Source organism: Vicugna pacos, chromosome 9 (genome assembly GCF_048564905.1).
Source record: "Vicugna pacos chromosome 9, VicPac4, whole genome shotgun sequence".
Lineage (NCBI taxonomy): Eukaryota > Metazoa > Chordata > Mammalia > Artiodactyla > Camelidae > Vicugna > Vicugna pacos.
The window spans coordinates 10,322,713-10,342,988 of record NC_132995.1 but is presented as its reverse complement, the minus strand read 5'-3'; the positions used below and the strand labels follow the sequence as shown (position 1 = coordinate 10,342,988).

General features: G+C 51.4%; 1 protein-coding gene across 6 annotated transcripts in view; it reads left to right on the top strand.

Annotated features, from left to right (window-relative positions):
• GRIK5 (glutamate ionotropic receptor kainate type subunit 5) overlaps positions 1-20,276 on the top strand; it is a 51,221-nt gene that overhangs the window by 10,134 nt on the left and 20,811 nt on the right. For 5 of the 6 annotated variants that reach the window (XM_072966972.1, XM_072966971.1, XM_072966975.1 and 2 more), the window contains 9 exons: positions 456-553; positions 649-814; positions 2,524-2,702; positions 4,181-4,234; positions 4,334-4,495; positions 6,013-6,165; positions 6,519-6,623; positions 6,745-6,852; positions 14,630-14,833. In XM_072966972.1, the coding sequence (XP_072823073.1) occupies positions 456-553; positions 649-814; positions 2,524-2,702; positions 4,181-4,234; positions 4,334-4,495; positions 6,013-6,165; positions 6,519-6,623; positions 6,745-6,852; positions 14,630-14,833 (1,229 nt within the window). The remainder of the gene's footprint in view (positions 1-455; positions 554-648; positions 815-2,523; positions 2,703-4,180; positions 4,235-4,333; positions 4,496-6,012; positions 6,166-6,518; positions 6,624-6,744; positions 6,853-14,629; positions 14,834-20,276) is intronic. The other variant, XM_072966973.1, reaches the window with a different exon arrangement.

The following is a 20,276-nucleotide window of genomic DNA, read 5'->3' as shown; positions in this document are numbered from 1 at the left end:
ACAGAAGAAGGGTGTTTGGGGTGTATAGTTTGGAGGGGACCTCAACTGTGAGTTCAGGGTAGATGGGGTGTTAGATGCACCCTAGGTTGTGCTGTGGTTAAAAAGGTTGAGAAAGACGAAGGCTGAGAAACCAAGCACTGGGTCTGCAGCCAGAAGGAGGCCCTGGTGTTTTCCTCTTTGTCTCTTCCTTTGTTTCTCTCTTGGTCTCACCTGGCTTTCTGTTGCCATTTCTTCGCATCTCCCCCTGTCTTGTGCCCCCTTCTTTTGTCCCCTATGGTGGGCCGGGTCAGGGATCATCAGGGATTGGGCCTCGGGGCTCCTGTGTGGTGGAGGAGGATCAGGCAGCTCAGTACGGAGAGTCGGGTTCTCTCCTGGGCCAGGGCAGTTCCCTGAAGGGTGGGGCCAGAGAGGAGGAAGAAGGTCCCTGAATCTGCGTCTCTTCTCACCCCTGACAGTGTGTCAGATCCTGCCCAAGGGGGTCGTGTCTGTCCTGGGACCATCCTCCAGCCCTGCATCTGCCTCCACCGTGAGCCATATCTGTGGGGAGAAGGAGGTGAGGCGGGAGCATGGAGTGGGGTGGGGGTGTGTCCTGGAGGTAAGGACTGGGGAGAAGGAGCAAGATGGAAGCAAAGATCCTTCTCTGTTCAGATCCCTCACATCAAGGTGGGTCCTGAGGAGACACCCCGCCTTCAATACCTTCGCTTCGCGTCTGTCAGCCTGTACCCCAGTAACGAGGACGTCAGCCTGGCAGTCTCCCGAATCCTCAAGTCCTTCAACTACCCCTCGGCCAGCCTCATCTGCGCCAAGGCCGAGTGTGAGGAAGGAGAAGTGGATACTTTGTTTTCTATTCCCGCAAACTCCCCTTTCCAAGGGATCTAGTCTCCCACAGTCATTAGTTGGTGCCCCCTAGTTGTAACACCTGGGGGTCCCAGACACAGGCTCTCCTAGTCCCCACCACCCCTTCCCCCTCAGGAACCCAGACCTCTGCTTCCACAGACCCCCCCTCCCTGCCAAAGAGACCATTTAGTCAGCAGATAGTGACTAAGTACCTGCTAGGTCCCGGTGGTTTAGCAGTGAACAACGCTAGGTGTGGTCCCTGACTTCACGGAGCTCTGGGACAGTGGAGGACATGATGGTTGAGCAGTTGTGATACAGTGTGATCCGTGCTCTCAGGAGTTGCATGGGGGTGATCCTACCTGAGTCTGGGTGGTTCGGAGCCCATGTCCTGGAGAAAGGGACCTTTAAGCTGGTGGGTTTGTGGGTATGCAGCTGGAGAAGGAGAGAAGGCCGTGCTCAGTAACTGCCAGGAGGAATTCCTCTTTCAAAAGGTATTTAGTGAACACCTGCTCTGGGCCAAACTTTGTTTTTGGTATTCGGGATGTGGCAGTGTGTGAGCCAGGCTGCCCTTGTCAAACCTGCATTCATATGGGAGGAGCTAGGCAGTGAACATAGGTGAGATGTTGTAGAGTCAGAAGTAATAAGTCCTACAGACTGATAGGCCAGGATGATGGGACCTGGGATGCTGGAGTAAGGAGGTACGATTTGAAATGGAACAGTGGGTGTGGACCTCATTGAAGAGAAGACACTTGAGGAAAGATCTGAAGGTGGTGAGGAAGGGAGCCATGTGGGAAATGGAGAAGGGCGTTCCAGGCAGTGGGAACAGCCAGTGCAAAGGCCATGGGACCAGAGCACGGCTGTCATGTGTGTGTGTGTGTGTGTGTATGAGTGTACAAGTGTGTGAGCAAGGAGGCCAGTATGGCCAGAGCTGAGCAAGTGAGAGAGGAGGAGATGGGGTCAGGGAGATAATGAGGGGAGCAGGCAAGTGGAGTGGGGCCTTGGAGACTGTGAGGGCTTTGGGCTTCATTCTGAATGAACAAGAAGCTGTTAGAGGGTTTGGAGCAGAGGAGGAGCACATCTGCTTTAGAGCAGTTCCGTCTGCTGCAGAGAGGACAGACTCTCCGGGGGCAAGTGTGGCTGTTGTAACAGAGAGGAAATGGCAGTGGCTTGGGCCAGGGCAGTGATGGTGGCGCAGTGCCATGGGGTGTATTTTGAAAGTAGAGCCAGTGGATTGGGCATGGGTGAGAGACAGGGAGAGGGAGAGGGAGGAGGCTAGGCTGCCATCAAGGGCTTTGGCCTGTGTGACTGGCAGGCTGGAGTTTGTTCACCGACCCGGCGAGAAGTGGTGGTTTGGGCGAGAAGAGCAGATTGCAGCTCTGCGTGTGTGAAGTGTGCGATGCCTGTCATGCATCCCAGCAGGAGCAGAGAGGTGGCAGGAGACAGGCGTCTGGAGGTCAGGGGAGGTCTCAGTTGGGATTTTAATTTGGGAGGACCCCAGCATCAGGCTCCTAGGCCCAGCACCCCAGCAGAGCCAACTGCACTCTGGACAGCCCGCCAACCTCCTGAGCAAGCCCTTGTCCTCTCCCTGGCTATCCCACGCCAGAGAGGAGAGAGTGGCCACCCCATGTCTGGGCACACGGAGGGCACATGGAAAGGATCTAACCCAGGGCCTGACCCCTCCCTCAGGCCTGCTGCGATTGGAGGAACTGGTGCGTGGCTTCCTCATCTCCAAAGAGACGCTGTCAGTGAGGATGCTGGATGACAGCCGGGACCCCACGCCGCTGCTCAAAGAGATCCGCGATGACAAGGTGTCCACCATCATCATCGATGCCAACGCATCTGTCTCCCACCTCATTCTCCGTAAGGTGGGTCCCCCCATCTCTAATGCCCTACAGGGTCAGGAACAGAAACATGGGTGACAGAGCAAGTCACCCAGTGCCCTCAGGCCTCAAGGGTCACATGGGGGTACGGAGATTGCTTTCTGCGGGCAGATGATGGAAGTTGTCTTTCAGCTCAGCTTCTTCCCTCTTGCACCCCTGGCTGGATCCTGGACAGTCAGTCACCTCCCCTCTCTGTGAATACCTGCTACCTCAGTGGGTTGCTGTGAGGGCTACTGAGTGAATGGCAGGGAAGCGCTGGGACAGTCCCTGGCCCAGAGTAAGTGCTGGCATAGTGGGAGCTCCCTGTTATCTTTACTGAGTGCCTCTCCTGCTCTGTGTTGGGGTGCTCTGCACATCTTCTTTGATTTGGCTCTCACTCCACCCTGCAGGGTAGGTATGATACCATTTTGTGGATGAAAAAACAGGGTTTCCATGGGGAATGGACTGGCCCCAGGCACCCAGGAAGGGCCGGCACCAGGACTTTCCCCTCATGGGCCTGCGACATGCCATCCACCAGTGACCCACATTCATTAATCATTCATTGCTTCCCTGCTCTTAATTTATCCTTATAATCTAATCTATATCATTTATTTTTCTTCAGTTTTTTTTTTTAAATTAAAGCCTTGTGTCATTGCTGATCGTAGCTTACAGGGAGAAGTATAGACAGAATCCACGGGGCTCTTGAGGCAGATGGCTCAGAGAAAGCATTTTGGGTTTGAGGCAGGCACGGTGGGCCTGGGCTGGGGTTCCAGCCCCTCCTCTGTGAGCCCAGTGACCAGTGGTCACTTTTCTCTTGAGCCTGCACTTTTCTCTCCTAGAATGAGCTGTAACCCACATGTTAACAGCCCCTGCCAAGCAGGCAATGCAAGCTGGTGCCATTTAATGTTCTAGTGATCATAGTGAGACAGAATTGTGCACTCCTGGCATGGAGATGTCTTTTAACTTTGTTCTCCTCGAGAACTGTGCGAGAGGGAGCTCAAAACATGAATCCTGATATTTCAGTTGGCTGCCTTTCATTGGAAAGAGTTTTTAAAGACTGCAGTGGGTAGTTTTTCTGGTCTGTGACCAGGCTGAGCCCTACACATTAGCAGCCCAGACTTAGCTTTGGGGCAGCCTGGGGTAAGTTAAGGTTGAAGTTAAGGTTACCCACCCCCTACCCATCCAGTTTCTGAGGTATCCCTTTGCATAACTGTCTCTAGAAGGTAGTTTTCTAAGGATGTGGGCATTTGAGGACATCATTCTCTCCTCCAACAAAATTTTTGTTCCTCCTGGGGAACCGATCAACTCAGTGGGATGTGAGGGACCAGACCTCCCTCTGCCCCCATGCATCTCCTTTTCCCTGTCTCTCTCTGTCTCGGGTGTCTCTTACTGTGTTTTCTCTGGGGTATCTCCTTGCCAGGCCTGTCTCTAAATCTCTCTTCCTCTCTTGACTTCTCCCTATTTCTGCCTCCTGCGTTCTCCAGGCCTCAGAGCTGGGAATGACCTCAGCATTTTACAAGTACATCCTCACCACCATGGTGCGTACCCCCTGCAGCCCTTCCAGCCCCTGCTTCCCTCTGCAGCATCTGCCCTACGTGGGACCCAGCCCCAGCCTCACCCCCTCTTCTCGGTCCCAGGACTTCCCCATCCTGCACCTGGACGGGATCGTGGAGGACTCCTCCAACATCTTGGGCTTCTCCATGTTCAACACCTCGCACCCCTTCTATCCCGAGTTTGTGCGCAGCCTCAATATGTCCTGGAGGGAGAACTGTGAAGCCAGCACCTACCCCGGCCCCGCGGTGAGCTTGTGCCCTCGCCCCCGGCACACAGGCACCCTGCACACAGGCACTTCCTGGGTCCATTCAGGCCTCAGTCTGTCATGCTCAGAACCCTCTGGTGCCCCACTTACTTTCTGGGTACATCCACGGGCCTCACAGTGTGGCCCTGAGCTGAAATCTGTTTCAAGTTGCTCCAACCACAAGTCTCCTCCAGGTGCCTCTGCTGTCCCAACACATGTGCACCTCAGGGCCTTTGCACTTGCTTTCCCCGCTGCTTCTCATGTACTTCCTCAGAGAACTAGCAACTTGCTCACTCATCACCACGTTGTTGCTCAAATGTCTCCCTATTTAAAAAATGGCAAACTATCCACTATTTAGCCCGCTTCCCTGCGAGATTTTTCTCCATACCACCTATCTCTGCTTATCTAATCACCATGTGACTTGTTCTATATTTTGCTTAGATGTGGATACAGATGTTTAGGTTGTTAAGTTCCATGGGGGCAGTGGTTTCTGTTTTGTTCACCATTGTACACCCAACACCTAAAACCTGCTGGCTCAGAGTAGGTGTCCTATAATATATGTTGAATAAATGCAAACATACAAGAGATGCATATTTATGTGTATTTGTTCACAGACATCTAGTCACACACTAAGATACTGAGAAACTAATACGTGCACAGAAACTCACGGACACCAAGCTATGCAGTCGGACATGTGCGTGCAGGTCTGTCACACAGACACGGCTGCCTTTGTGTGCACCCCTGCACCCACCTACACAACACAGATATTCAGACCTTCACACCCACCCAGCTGAGATACGCTCTGTTAGACACCTGCCCGTGTTGTCAGTCACTGCTCGGTGCCCAGTGTATGTCGAGCCCTCACTGTGTGCCAGGCGCTATTTTCAGCCCTTTGCATGCAATATCTTGTTTGATCCCCACATAAGCCCCTGGAGGCAGAGATAACTATTATCCCTTCTTTATAGGGAGGAAACTGAGATTCAGAGACAGGTAGGGACTTGGCCCTCTACAGGAAATAGAACCAGGCCTCCAGCTCAGAGCTGCCTCTCACCCTGTATGTAGACAAGCAGGCATGTTTATCCAGCCCTACCCACTAACATATCCGCAGACACTCTCAGACAGGGACTGTGGCTGTCACCCAACCCCTTACCCCACATCAGCCACAAAGACACACAGAGATTCCTGCACCCATGAACATCCTCCTGTAGGGGTGACAGCTGACCATCCAGGCAAACTCTCTCAGACATGCCCTTCCCAAAACAGAGGCAGGCCACACACAGTCAGGTAGAGCTGCTCCCACAAAGGCATGGGCAGCATGCACACCTTTCCCACTGTCATCTATGTTCCCAGAGAGACATCCAGAGACCCCTCCTTGCTCCTGACCTACGTGGTTTTATGTTCCTGGAGGGAGAAGAGTTGTCTGAGGGCTTGAGGGTAGCACCACAGGGCCTCGGGGCTGCCCTGGCTAAGCTGCCTCTTTCCCATCCTGCCCCACCTTGGCCCCCCACCCTACCCCAGCTGTCAGCTGCCCTGATGTTTGACGCCGTGCATGTGGTGGTGAGCGCTGTCCGGGAGCTGAACCGCAGCCAGGAGATTGGCGTGAAGCCGCTGGCCTGTACATCGGCCAACATTTGGCCCCACGGGACCAGCCTCATGAACTACCTGCGCATGGTGAGCCAGGAGCGGGAGGGCCGAGGGGGCACAGCAGCCTGCCTCAGGCGGGGCGCTCACTGTGTCCACCCTGCGGCGCCCCCGCCCTCTCCCCCCACCAACCCCACCCACCATCTCCTGCTCTCTCTGGGCCTCTCCCTTCTATCTGTCTCTCTTCTCCCGGCCTTCCTCTGCCTGTCTGCGCGGCTCTTGCCCTACTTCTCTGTTGCATCTCCTCTCGTTTGCTGGCATGCTGTCTTGCTTGTTTAACTGTGGTCCTTCCTGGTCCCTCTCCCTCTCTCTTGTCCCCTCCATTTCTGTCTCTTCTCTGGGCCCCTGCCACCCCTCCCTCTGCCCTCCTCCCACCCTGCTAGGTAGAGTATGACGGGCTGACTGGGCGGGTCGAGTTCAACAGCAAAGGGCAGAGGACCAACTATACCTTGCGCATCCTGGAGAAGTCTCGTCAGGGCCACCGTGAGGTGAGCAGACCCATGGTGACACCAGAGCCTTGATAGGGTGGGAGATGAGGGCAAGGCAGTGCCCAGAGGTCTGAGGCATTCTCAGGCTGGATCTGTGCTGACAGTGCCCTCTCTGCCTCAGATTGGAGTGTGGTACTCTAACCGGACTCTGGCCATGAATGCCACCACCCTGGACATCAACCTGTCGCAGACACTGGCCAACAAGACACTGGTAGTCACGACCATCCTGGTGAGTGGCCCTTGGGGTAGGTGGGAGGTGGACGGGCCTTTCCTGAGTGATGTCCCAGCCCAGTCCTAGTGAGGTGGAGGGATGCCTTGACTGGCACAGAGGGCCAACCAGTAAGGATGTGATCCGGGTACCCAGCAGTCCTGATTGTGGTCAAGATGTCACCAACCTAATTGCTGCTGGAGCAGTGGTGCGTACAGAGTCTACAATCAGAGCCAGGTCCAGCTCTGGGCTCTGCCAGCCTGCCGACGCACAGCGGAGGTGGGGATGACTGCCCTTGTGACTACTCCACAAGGCAACACAGGGGGTGCCTCGCACAGCGCCTGGCCCACGGTAGGCCCCTGTAAATCACCACTGCTAGGACGGCTATCTTGTCACTTTTGCCGAGTGAGCGTGTTGACACATGTCAAATTATTTAGTATCTGTCTTGAAGAGGCTCTGAGAGGTAGAGTGACTTGCTCAGGTCACACTGCAAGTATAAAGCGTAGCTAGAATGGAGTCTTAACCACTGCGCTTTGAATGTCTAGTCGTTTCCTACCTGAGCACCAGCCAAGAACTTTGTCCTGCAGCCCTGGGGGTGCCATTCCTACATTTCACCAGATCAGAGACCAAGGTGCCTTCGCGTGTCAATGAGTATTTACAGAGCATCTGTTCTTCTCTGGGCCCTGTGCTAGGTCCTTATCAGGTGTCGCTCTTTAAACCTCTCCGCTACTTGGTGAACTTTGTCCTGTCTTCCTCCTCTTGAAGGTAAGGAAACAGGGCAAGTCCCAGGTGGAGATGAGTGACATGGTCAGAGCCCCTGTCCTCTCCCCTGCCCCTTCCCCTGCCCCCTGCTACCTCTTGCCAGGTGGTGAGGGAGGAGGTGATGCATAGGACCTGGGTAGCAGGAGGCTGCCCTGAGCAACTGGGCCTGGAGGCCGCCATGCTCTTCGTAGCAGCCGAGTCCCTGGCCCGTGGGCATCCGTGGTTGGTGGGAGCCCCTCAGTCACTAATAGCCATGGACATCGAGGTTGAGAGGATTACCACCGGTTCCACAGGACATCAGAGGCCCCCTAAAGCACAGCATTGCAGGGCCATTCTCTCAGTCCCTAGGGAACTCCTGATCTAACGTGGACCTCACGTCCCTCTGGAGAAAGGCCAGTGAGCCTGCTGGGGAGGGACAGATGGCCTGCAGACAGGAAACCAGACACTTTGTAACAGCTTCACTGAGGGGCCCTGAGAGCCAGGCCAGGCTGGCTGGGAGAAGTGGTACCTCTGTGTGTGTGTGTGTGTGTGTGTGTTGGTGGGGGATGTGTAGTCAACCCCAGAGGCTTCCTGGACCCGGAAGAGATGGGGTTCTTGGTGGGCAGCAGGGCCCGAGGTCAGCGGGGATATCAGGACAGCAGAGCTTAACCCTGGGGTGGGGGGCTTCAAGTCTCTTCTTGTGTCTCCCCTTCTCCCTGAGGCCCATGAGCCAGTGTTCTCTTCCTGACCTTCATTCTTCTCTTGACGGATTCATTCATTTGTCCATTCATTCCACAAATATTTATTGAAGCTGCTGTGTGCCAGGCCTCACACGAGTTCTGGAGGTACATTTATGAGTCACAGGTGGTCTCATGGTTTCCCTAGCCTTGAGGGGCCCTGGAGAGGGGATCCTAATCTGATGAAGGAGACAGACCTGGACACAGTCGTTCCCACACAAGGTAATAAGGGACTCCCACAGAAAGGAGGGACTGTCTCAACTTTAGAAAGATTGAGGAAAGGTTCACAGAGGAGGTGGTGGTAAATGGGGATTTAGAAGCTGTGTAGGAACTGGGTACACAGAGGAGGGGCCTGACATTCCAGGCAGCAGGAACTGCAGGAACAGGGGCTCAGGAAGTATGTGCCAGGTTGGAGTTGGAGGCAGCGGCCTCAGTGTGCACAGCCAGACATGCCCATTCATTTACCAACATCTTCCGACTTGTGTTTCTAGGCAGGCCCTGTGCCAGGCACTTCGGGATTGAGACATGAGTCAGCCTGGGCACCTGGGGCAAGAAGCTGTCAGGACTTGTGCTATTCCCTGCTCTGTCCCCGGTGCCTAGAATGGTGCCTGGCACTTAAAAGACAAGGGGTGGTGAGTGCTGCTGCAGGGGTGGGGAAGGGTCTCAGGACTTCGTTACTCTTACCTCTACCTTGGAGACTGTTCAGCAGGAAGGTCAGGGCCAAATCTGGATGTCAGGAAAGCTGAGCCCATGAGGGAGGCTGCAGGAGAGAGTGGTGCCCCAGGTCGGTAGGACAGGCCTAAGCTGGGCTGGGGCTGTGGAGAGGGACAGGCATTTGTTGAGGATGGGCTGGGCTGAGGGAGGGAGCAAGAGATCCTCAGTGGGGTGGAGGCTGGGCTGTCCCTGGGATGGGTCCCACAGGTCTGGAGCTGATGGAGGGTGGGCTGACGCCAAGACTGAGAGAGGTCCCGCAGAGAAGCTGGGGGTGCAGGAGAGGCCCCAGAAGGTGAGGCTATGCAGGGCCCTTCCCTCAGCCCCAGGCCCCCCACCAGAGGGTTTTCTCAGGGCACTCGCTTCATCAAGCTGTGACGTCTCATCCTGCTCTTTGGTGCCTCTGGGGTCAGATAGACCTTACTTGCATTCCTGGCTTTATCTGGACTTCAGGTCGTTTAGCTCTTCAGTTTCTATACCTTCATCTGTAAAATGGATCTAATAATCCCACCTTGAAGGGCTGTGGGAGAATTGCATGAGATCAGAAGTTCCCCGTGGCAGTGCCCCGCTGGGAAGGTGTGCTGAGCACATGTGAGTTCTTTTTCTCTCCCCATCTGGCATCCTCAGTAAAAATAGCAGTCACCATGGCCAAAGTCTCTGAGCTGTGTGCCGAGCCCTTTCCTGGTATTACTCAGTCTTCATGGCAGCCCTGAGGCTGGTACCATTATCACCTCTGATTTTCAGATAAAACCAGGGCTTAGATGACATGGGTTGCCCAACCTGAAGATGACTGAGCCCATGTGCCTCTACTTTGCCCCACACCACCTTGATTTCTGCTTCTTCCTGAGCCCTTGAGGCTGCAAAGCCTGGCCCTACCGTCCACACACTACGTGACGTGGGCGGATCTCTTCTCTCTTCTCGGTTCCCTCCTGTAAAATGAGGGTATTACAATATTCATAATAGACTGAAGGGGTTGGACTAGATCAGCGTCCTTTAAACTGCACTCCCAGGGAGCTCTGGATATGGAGTTGGGTCCTGGATTTATGAAAGGGCCCAGGCAAGCAGCTTGTGAGGAATGTTCTAGAACCCATCCTACTTTAACACTTCTGTTTTTAGTTTCAAGAGATGTTCATGGAAGTGTAACATACATACAGAAACTTGCCCAAATCATAACTGAGCACACCTTTGGAACCAGCCCTCCTACCCGCAGCCCTCTTACATCTCTTCCGGTCTCTAAGCCCTCAATGGTCTCAACTTTAATCACCCACTTTGAACTTCAGATAAGTGACATCATGCTATGTGTCCTCTCTTGTGTCTTTCCCCTTGTGCACAACATGTGTTTGTGAGACTCACCCAAGCTGCTGCAAGTAGTATAGTCTCGTATGTTCTGTTCTGTGATTTACTTACCCACCAAATTGATGCACGTTGGGGTTTTTCTGGTTATTTTGCTATTATGCATAGTCCTGCTATGAACATTGTACCTCATGCGTTTTGGTGACTATACAGGCATTTCTGTCGAGTGCATATGCAGGAGTGGAATTGCTGGGTTTTTGAGCGTCTGTAGATACTGCCAAAGCACCTTCCAAAACAGCAGCACCTTCTCTGTTCCCACTGGCGGCATATGAAGGAGAATTTCAGTTGCTCCTTGCTTTTGCCAGTGCTGCATATGGAAAGGTACTGGCCGTATTGGGGTTTTCATTTTTAATTCACATCTCCCTAATGACCAGGAAAGTTGACCACTTTTTGATTTATTGCCTGTTTGGAATCTTCTTTTGGGAAGTCCCTGCTCAAATCTTTATTTTTAGAAAATTGGGGTATCTGACCTTTTTATTGACTTGTAAGCTATTTATATATTCTGAATATAAGTTCTTTGTCAGAATATGTATTGCAGAGACCTTTCTCCCACTTTGTGGCTTGCCTTTTCATTCTCGGTGGTATCTTTGGATGAAAAGATTTTTAATTTTACTAAAGGCCACTTTATCCATTCTTTTCTCCTTTACAGTTAATGTTTTTAGAATTCAAGGATTCTCTACCTCAAGGTCATAAAGACAGTCTCCTACTTGTTTCCTGAAAACTGAATAATTTTACCTTTTCCATTTAGATCTGCAATCTACCAAGAGTTGATTTTTATGTATTATGTGAGGTAGTGGGGCTAGAATCCATTTTTTCCATACAGATGTTTCAATGAACAGCACCATTTATTAAAATGGTCATTTTTTTCCCCCTTCACCACAGTTTTACCCTAGTCATAAATTAGGTCCATATATTTAAAATTTTTTTGGTTTTTCTTTTTGGGGGGAGGTAATTAGGTTTATTTATTTGTTCATTTATTAAATGGAGCTCCTGAGGATTAAACCCAGGACCTCACACATGCTAAGCACCCACTGAGCTATATACCCTCCCCCACTTATGTGTCGGTTTCCAAACTCTCCATTTTATTGTCTGTTTGTCTTTATGCAAATCCCATGTTGTCTTAAATACCATAGCTTTAAATTAAGTGTTAATATCTGGGAGGGGAAATCGTTCAGTTTTCATGTTCTTCCATAGGATCGCTTTGGCTCTTCTTGATCTTTTGCATTTCCATACATGCTCAAACATCGTATTTCAAAAATTTAAAATATTTTAATATTTAAAATGTTTAACTGGAGGCGGGACAGAAGTTAATTAAATAGAATTCAGTAGAATTCAGTTTAATTCTATATTAAATAGAATTCAAAGAGGGCAGAGTGGGTAAGGAGTGAAAAAAAATCAGTCTCCTTACCTCTCCAGGCTCCCATTTTTTCCCTATCCTCCTGGAAATGTCTGAGCATGTACAAGCACATCCCCACTCTTTCCTTCACAAAGAATAGCATATTGTACACGTTGTTCTGTAGCTTGTTTTTTTCCTTTTAATATATCTTATAGAACTTGTTATTTTAGTAGTTGCCAGGGATTTTTGATGACATCAGTAATCTTTTTAACCTGTTCCAGATTAGGCTGTTTCAGTCTTTGTTCCTGCTACGAGCAGCAAGGCCACGACTCTCTTGGACATACCTTTTTGTGTACAGGTGCACAGCCATTCATAGAATGAATTCTTAGACTCAGACTTAGCAACATCCCACTGTTTGTCTGCAGTGCTGCCCTTCTGAAGAAGATTCTTTTTGAAGACGTCTGAAAACCTTGGGTTAGAGACTCCTTAAGACCCTCAGATCTGATGGTCTAGGGCTGTAGGTTGAATGCTAGATCATCGTTTTCTGACCTTGAGTTCTTTTCACAGGCCCCAGTCCCTGTTTTTGGCTCTATAAGCTCCCACCCCTATCCTGAGGCCTTGCACCCAAATCCACAACCCAAGTGCCTCAGTCTTGTTTTTGGAGATCAGCTTGGCTTGGTGGAAGGAACAAGGGCTTTGGAGAGCATAGCAACTGGGTTTTGAATCCCAGCTCTGCTCCCCTTCCCACTGCCCTGCTTCAGCTTTGTGACCTTGGGTAAGATACTTGACCTCTCTGAGCTTCGGTTTCCTCCTCTGTATGTCAAGAGGACTGCACAAGAACCTTCCAGTTTTCACACTGGGTGCTTGTCTAGAGAATTTTTGATTTCTGATTCTCTAGCTTCGATACTTGGCCTGGGTCCCCCATCTCTTTGTCTGGCTTTTCCCAGGTCCACTGTCTGATCCTGTCCACTCGAGTTTAGTCTGGCACAGGGCTTAAGAGCAGAGCTTTGGACTTAGCCCAACTTGTCCATCTCAGCCACTTACTACTTCACTTCTTGGGACCTCAGTGTCCTCATCTCTAAAATAGAGGTAATAATACCGACCTCCCACGCTGACAGAAGAGCTGTCACACAGCAAGCCCACAAGAAATGCTAGCTGCTGCTATTATTAGTATTATCTCATTCCTACTCTCAGTTCTACAATTTTGGATTTGGAAATGTGGCTTCGTAGAGAGAGAGAACTACTGACTTTCCTCCATCCATCGCCCCTCGATTCTGGGGCTTTGTTGGGATCCTGGAATCCAGGCTATAGGTACCTCATAGTACCTATCGCTGTATAACAATCCCAAAATCTGAAGGCTTCAAACAATAACGATTGTTATTTTTCACAATTCTGTGGGTCACCCAAGCAGTTTTGCAGAGCCCACTGTGGTTGTGTTCAGCTGGTGTCTAGCCTGGGCTGTTGGCCAGCACACCTTGGTTTACTCATCCTTTAGTAGGCTGGCCCAGGATTCCTTACACTGTGGTCCTAAGAGGTCCCGCAGAGGGAAATTCACAAAGCACTCCTTTCTTAGGCTCTGAAATTCACAAAGCACTCCTTTCAACATATTCTGTTGCCCAAAGCAAGTCTTGAGGCCAGCTCAGACCCAAGGAGTGGGGAAATTATCTCTTGATGGGAGAAGCTGCAAAATATTGTCGCCACATCTACCTCAGAGCTCAGTAATTATGTGGCGAATGAATGAGAGATGGCAAAGGTCACTTGACCTCTGTGAGCCTCATTTCCTACACATGTAAAGTGCATCTAAGAATACCTCCTGTGTAAGGTCACTGCAGGGAACTGAAGTGATAAAATCCAGAGAACACACACAGTGCAGGGGCTGATGTTCGGCAGGTGTTCAGTCCACACGGTTACCACTGTGGATGTTATTGCCAGAGCTCTTCTGGCTGGTTCCTAAGTGCTAACCCACCTTGTTCCTGAGTGACACTGTACAAACAACCCTGTAGACAATAATGTGTCAAAATAAGTTTCTCTTTTGGTACCATCATCTTCATGTGCCATGTCTTACTAGCACGCAGGATGTTCTCTCTGCTTTTGTGCTTATTTGGCACAGTGAGGGTCAGTAAAGTTTGCTCGTAACCCTTCAGAGGTAACCATCCGTGTAGCAAGACAGCCGTAGGCCAGAGATAGCAGACTGTCAGGTGTTTATCCTGCAAAGCATTAAAAAAGTTGGTATTAGAATTTGACTTGTTGCTAACCTTTATAATCAGGAGATTGTACGAAACAACTTGGGCTTCCAAATTCTCTTCACATTGGACCATCTGGCACCTCAGGCCTGCTTCCCTCATGGCAGCATTGGGTCGGAGCTAAATCCTGGTGGGCAGATCCTCTTTGATCCCTTGGTGGCTCATGGGTTTAATGGATCACTATTGGTTGTGTTAAAAATGAATTTGGCACAACAAAATATTGGGGTATTTTGCCATCGTCTAAGGGAGAGGACTGTTTTGTGGAACTAAGTCTAGTTAAGTGCGTGTGTGTGTGTGTGCACATGGACATATATGTGTATGATCTGAATTACAAAGTAAAATATATCTCTTACTGTGGGTCATAGTCAACAGTTTGGAAGTTTGCCCAATCTCCATGCGGTCTGATTCACTCAGGTTACCTGCCTCCCTCGTAGCCATTTGAACTTGAGACAAATGAGTGTTAGGTTAGCTGGTAGAGATGAAAACCAGCTCCCTACAATCTGCTTTGCTTTTTCCCTGACTCTGAGCATGTGTCAGCAGGGGATGTATGCAACAACTCCATCATGCCCACTCTTGTGAGCAGGTTCCTGATCTAGCTGCCCAGCCTGGGTTCCAGGATCCCTGATCCAGCCCCCAGATAGCCAATCTCTGACCCCTCTTTTCTCTCGTTTCCCCAGGAGAACCCATACGTCATGCGCCGGCCCAACTTCCAGGCCCTGTCGGGGAACGAGCGCTTCGAGGGCTTCTGTGTGGACATGCTGCGGGAGCTGGCCGAGCTGCTGCGCTTCCGCTACCGCCTGCGGTTGGTGGAGGATGGGCTGTATGGGGCGCCTGAGCCCAATGGCTCCTGGACGGGCATGGTCGGCGAGCTCATCAACCGGGTACGGCTGGGCTGGGGCTGGGTGAGCAAGGGAGGGCAGGCAGGTGGGTGGCCAGTGGTGCCTCGGAATCAGCCTGGCATGTGCAGGAGGATTGGGCTGATGGTGTGCTGTGTACCTGCAACTGGTGAGCACCGTGGGGCGGGCACAAGGGGCTCGGGTGGGGTTGGGGGTGCATCACTTTCTGTGTCCTACTTTCAGATGCTTCCCTTACGCCACCTTGGCTCAGTTGTGCTCAAAGGTTTGAATGGATGAAAGAGATGTTGTGTGCGAATTGGACAGACCTCAGGAAAGGAGGTCAAGAGAGGCTTCCTGTGGAGGCAGGGCTAGGGCTAGGTGGGCAGGGACTGTGCCTCATGTGCACTATGCCCAGCACCTGCCAGGAGGTGGACGTCGAGGCTGCCTGTTGAGCTCACACTTCCACTCATTCAGTAGGTGTTTATTGAGCACCTAGTATGTGCCTTGCACCATGCTGGGCACAGGATATAGTGGTGACTACAGGGGACCTAGACCCTGTCCCTGAGAGCTTAGGGCCTCCTTAAGATGCAGAAAAGCAAATGACCACAAGACAGAGCCATCAGAGCTGTGATGGGAGAAACTCAGAGGAGGGACCCAGAGGCTCCTGACCCAGCTAGGTATCCACGGAGGGCTTCCCAGAAGAGGTGACACCCAAGCCGATTCCCAAAGAGTGTGAAGGAGTCAGCAGGGTGAAGGGAGGTATGAGAGGAGGGGAATGTGTTCAGAGCAGAGCAAACAGCATTTATAAACAGGAGGGTGTGTGTAAGAGAGAGTAGGGTGAGGCAGGGAGGATATAGCTCAGTGGGTTCTGTGGTAGAGTGTGTGTTTAGCATGCACAAGGTCCTGGGTTCAATCCCCAATACCTCCATTAAAAATAAATAAATAAACTGGGAAAGCAGCTGAGCCCTGAGTGTGGGCAAAATTTAAATGTAGGTGAGGAGGGAGAGAGGTGGTAGGCAAGGTTGCAATGAAAAGAATATTTTGGAGTCAGACCAACCTGAGTTTGAATGCTCAGGTGAATCCTTTCTCTCTTCTGAACCTCAGTTTGCCCTCCCTCGTACGGGGGTAACGATCACTGACAGGTCTGTAGTGAGGGTTACAGAAAGCAGGAGCAGTACTGTACACGTTACTTGTACGTAGTCCCTCTTTTTATTCCAGGCACAAGAAGCTGTGTGGGCAAATGCCCAGGGGAGACAAACTGGCCCCCGGCTTGGCTTAGGGCACACCCAGGGCAGGTGTGTGGCCACAGAACAGTCAGGATGGTCTTGACGTTGGACTTGGCTGAGGGCCTCGGAGACTCTCACCCTCCTGTCTCTCGCATCCCAGAATTCACTGCATCCAAGTCTCCCTGAATGTCACCAGGATAGACTGGAGAAGGCCACTTTGCTTGACAAGGACATTTATCCCTCAGGGCACTGATTTTCAAAAGTTGTTTTGACTGTAGAACCTTTTTTCCAATTGACAGTGCCCTCAGAACCCTGGACAAAGCAGAGCTGCTTTGGGGGAGGCGGGAGTGGGGGTGTCCCCAGGGTCTAGGTGGCTCAGTCTCCCCACCCCACCCCATGGGCAGGCCTGAGGCACTGCCCTACAGGCAGCCAACCAGTTGAAAGCTTTTGCCCTGGGTGGGTTTAACAGCCTGAAGCCAGGTCCTGAGGAAACAGGAGGCAGGAACTGGTGGCCTGAATTCCCTGTGACCTCCAGTGCCATAGCCTGGCCCCCAGTCATGCAGGCTCAGAATTTTTTGTTCATCAGGGCCCCCAGAAATGAGACTCTGGGGGAATAGCCCCCTGCCCACCCCCCCAGACAAAGTTGCCGTCAACTGGAAGCCTATTTATTCATCAACAAGGAAGTCCTATTTACAGACGTGTGACCTTAGGCAAGAATCTTAACTTTCTGTGCCTTGGGCCTAGCCCTTAGGGCTTGGTGTGAAGGTTTTTGGGGTGAGCATAGCAGGACTGGGAGCTTTTCTGATTGGTCGCTGCTACTGTGGTCCTGAGTCCTGTTTGAACCTCTGCTGCGCTTTTGCTGTGTGACCTTAGGCAAGTTACTTAACCTTCCTGTAATGTCTGTCCTTCCACTGTCAAAATGGGTAAATAAAAGATGCCAGCACGGAGGGCTGTTGTGAGCATGAAATGAGTTAATCCATGTAGGGGCTTAGAGCAGGGCCCGGCAGGGAGCGGATGCTGTGTGCCTGTGCTCTTTCTTTCATTGTTAGTGTTGTTCCTGGCAGCACATACATACCTTCATGCATCTGTCCATTCTCCAGCCAGCTAGTGTTTATTGAGTACCTACTGTATACCAGATCTTGTACACCCTGAGGATGCAGTGACCAGCTCTGGCCTTGTTCTTAGGGTTAAGGGTTTGGTCCTCAGCATGAAGTCCACGGGATGCACCCCCTACACACAAAGGTTTGAACCACTCAAGTGAGGAAGCAGAATCATCAGGGTGGGGAGTGGCAGGGGCTGCCGAATGGCCTGTGGGGAGGTAAGGGGATGGGAGAGATGGAGTTGAGGGGAGGCTGGAGAGGGCCAGGACTTGGTGACTGCCTGGGTTGGGGGATGGAAGAGAGAGGACGTGAGTGTTCCTCTCATTTCTGGCTTGGGCAGCTGGGCGATGGCGATGACATTTAGGGAGAGAACACTGGAGGAGGAGCAGGCTGAGAGTGCAAAGGATGGGCGGGGCTTGGCCTTGCCAAGGCTCAGCTGCCTGCCGGGGGATGGCCAAGTACACCCAGCTCCACGCTGATACTCACCACCATCCACACAGCCGTGGCAGCTGCCGACTTCACGTTGTGTGCCAGGAACTTTTCAAATGTTACTTAATTCTCCTAATAGTCCTTTATGGCCTGAAGGCTAGCTGCTCTCCTACTGATGCAAGATCTGGGGCTCAGCAGTGAAGGGACTTGCCCCCAGCACGCAGGGCTGCAACCAGGTGTGTCTGACCCAAGGCCCGTGTCCTTTCCAGACACCCAGCAGGTACTTGGGAAGCCTGGAGTGGTCAAGGTGATTCTTGTGCCATGCCAGGCCCTTGTCTAAGCTTTATGAACTGTGTTAACTCCTTGACTCCTCACAGCCACCCCTGAGGAAGGCCTGGTATTAGCCCAGTTTTCTCTAATGGACAGAGTGAAGCACCAAGGTACCATGTCCAGGCCACACAGCTAGTGACAGGCAGAGCCAGGGCTGGCACCCCAGCAGGCTGGCCCAGAGCTGATGAGTGACTTCCAGATGGAAGATAGCCCGGGGCACAGGCATTCCCCTCGTCACCCCCAGGCCAGGCACAGGGCTTGCAGGCCAGACTCGAATTACGGTCCATTTATTCCACCCAGTGGCTACTGCTAGAATTGGCTTTCTCCCTGCCATTACCACCACGGTGTGACCTCAGGCCTGGCCCGTCTCACCAGCTTCCTCGCCTCCCATCTCTCTCATTCCAGTTTGTTCTCCAGTAGGATCTTTCTACAGTGGAAGTCTGATCGATCCCTCACAGGCTTTAGCTGTTGCCGCCCCTCCTCACCCGCCGGCCCTCAGGACAAAAGCCTGCACCCTCCAGTCTGGCCCTTAAAAGCAGAGCAGATATCTTAGGTTGGGGTTCCAGGAAGCAGATTCCGAGATGGAGATTAATAGGCAGGAGGGGTGTTGGTGTGCCCTTGGAAAACAGCCCTGTGAGGGAGTGGAGGAGCAGGCTTGGGCAGAGGGAGAGATGAGCTGCAATGCAGTCATGACTGGTCCTCACACGGGCAGCCCTGGAGCTGGGGTGGCCACCAAAGACATCCCCCTGAGGTGGGGACCAGACTATACACCCGACCGACTTGTCATTGGACAGGGACTATCCTCAGGGAGGGTCAGGACCTGGGGCAAGGGGGTTCTTCCACTTACAGATCTGAGAACCATCAGCCGCCGGCACCATAGGCAGCTGGGGCCATGAGTGCCCGATGCTGAAGGAGGGTCTGGGCGGCCACCACGGTGTCCACTGCAGCTGTGGGCTGGTTAGGCGCCAGACAGAGCCAGCTTCAGGTTGCCCGTTTCCACATGATCCTGGCAAGTCACTTTATCTCTCTGAGCTCAGTTTCCCTTCTCAAAATGGGGATGATGTTACCTCCTTCACAGAGTTTTGTGGGGGGTCCCAGAGCAGAGCCTGGAACACTAGGGTCTTGCTGGTGAGGAGTCTGGGGGTTATTTTTATTTGTTGTGAAGTCACCAGAAGATTTTAAGCAGGAAGTGTGCCAAGGTCTAATTTGTTATTTCTTTTTTTATTGAGGTGAAATTCATAAAACATAAAATTAATGATTTTAAAGTACACAGTTCAGTGGCATTTAGTATGTCCACAGTGTTGTGCAACCATCACCTCTGTTTAGTTCCAAGACATTTTCATGACCCCCAGAGAAAACCCGAACCCAGTAAGCAGTCACTCCCAGTTCCCTCTTTCCCCAGCTCCTGGCAACCACCACTCTGCTCTCTGTCTCCATGGATTACTTATTCTAGAGATTTCATGTAAATGGAAACATCCAATATGTGGCCTTTTGTATCTGGTTTTTTTCACTCAGTGTAGTGTGTTCAAGTTTCATCCGTGTTGTAGCATGATGAGTACTGCATTCCTTTTTAGGGCTGAATAATATTCCGTTATATGGATATGTGCCCTTGATTTAATTAAAAATCATTTAATTGGGGGTTGGGGGGAGGGTATAGCTCAGTGGTAGTGTGTGTGCTTAGCAATGCAAGTCCTGGGTTCAATCCCCATTACCTCCATTAAACAAAGAAACCTAATCCCCCCCCAAATAAATAAATAAATTTTTAAAATAAAGTAAATAAAAATCATTTTAAAATGATTATTTTGGCTGCTCTCTGAGAAATAATTACAGTGGATGGACCAAGAGTAGAGACAGGATATGGCCCACTTTGGAGGCCGTTGGAAGATGTGGAAGAGAGAAGATGCTGGCTTGCACTTGAGGGGTAGCTGAGTCGGGTGTGCCAGCAGGTGGGATGTGTGCAGAAGGGAGAGAGGAATCAAGGGTGACTTCAGGATTTGGCCTGAGCAGCTGGGCAGATGGTAAGGCCAGTTTCCACATGGGGAGGAGGAGCAGTTTGATGGGGTGGAGATGGTGGAAAAAGTTATCTCTGGGGTGGATCATTTGAGATGCCTATTTGAAATTCAAGTGGAGACAAAAGGATTCCATTGTGTGACTGAGCATAAATTATTTAACTCATCCCCTATTGATGGATATTTGGGTGATTTCCAGCTTTAGCTCATATATAGACATCAGGGCCTGTGAATTTATGGGCGGGTTCCTGAGGGATAAATTCCAAGCGGTGGAAGCACTGGGTCAAAGGGTACAAATGTTTTTAAAGTATATACTGCCAAATGGCTGTTCAAAAAGGTTCCACCAATTTATATTCCCACCAGAAGTGCACAAGAATGTCAAATTTCCCACACT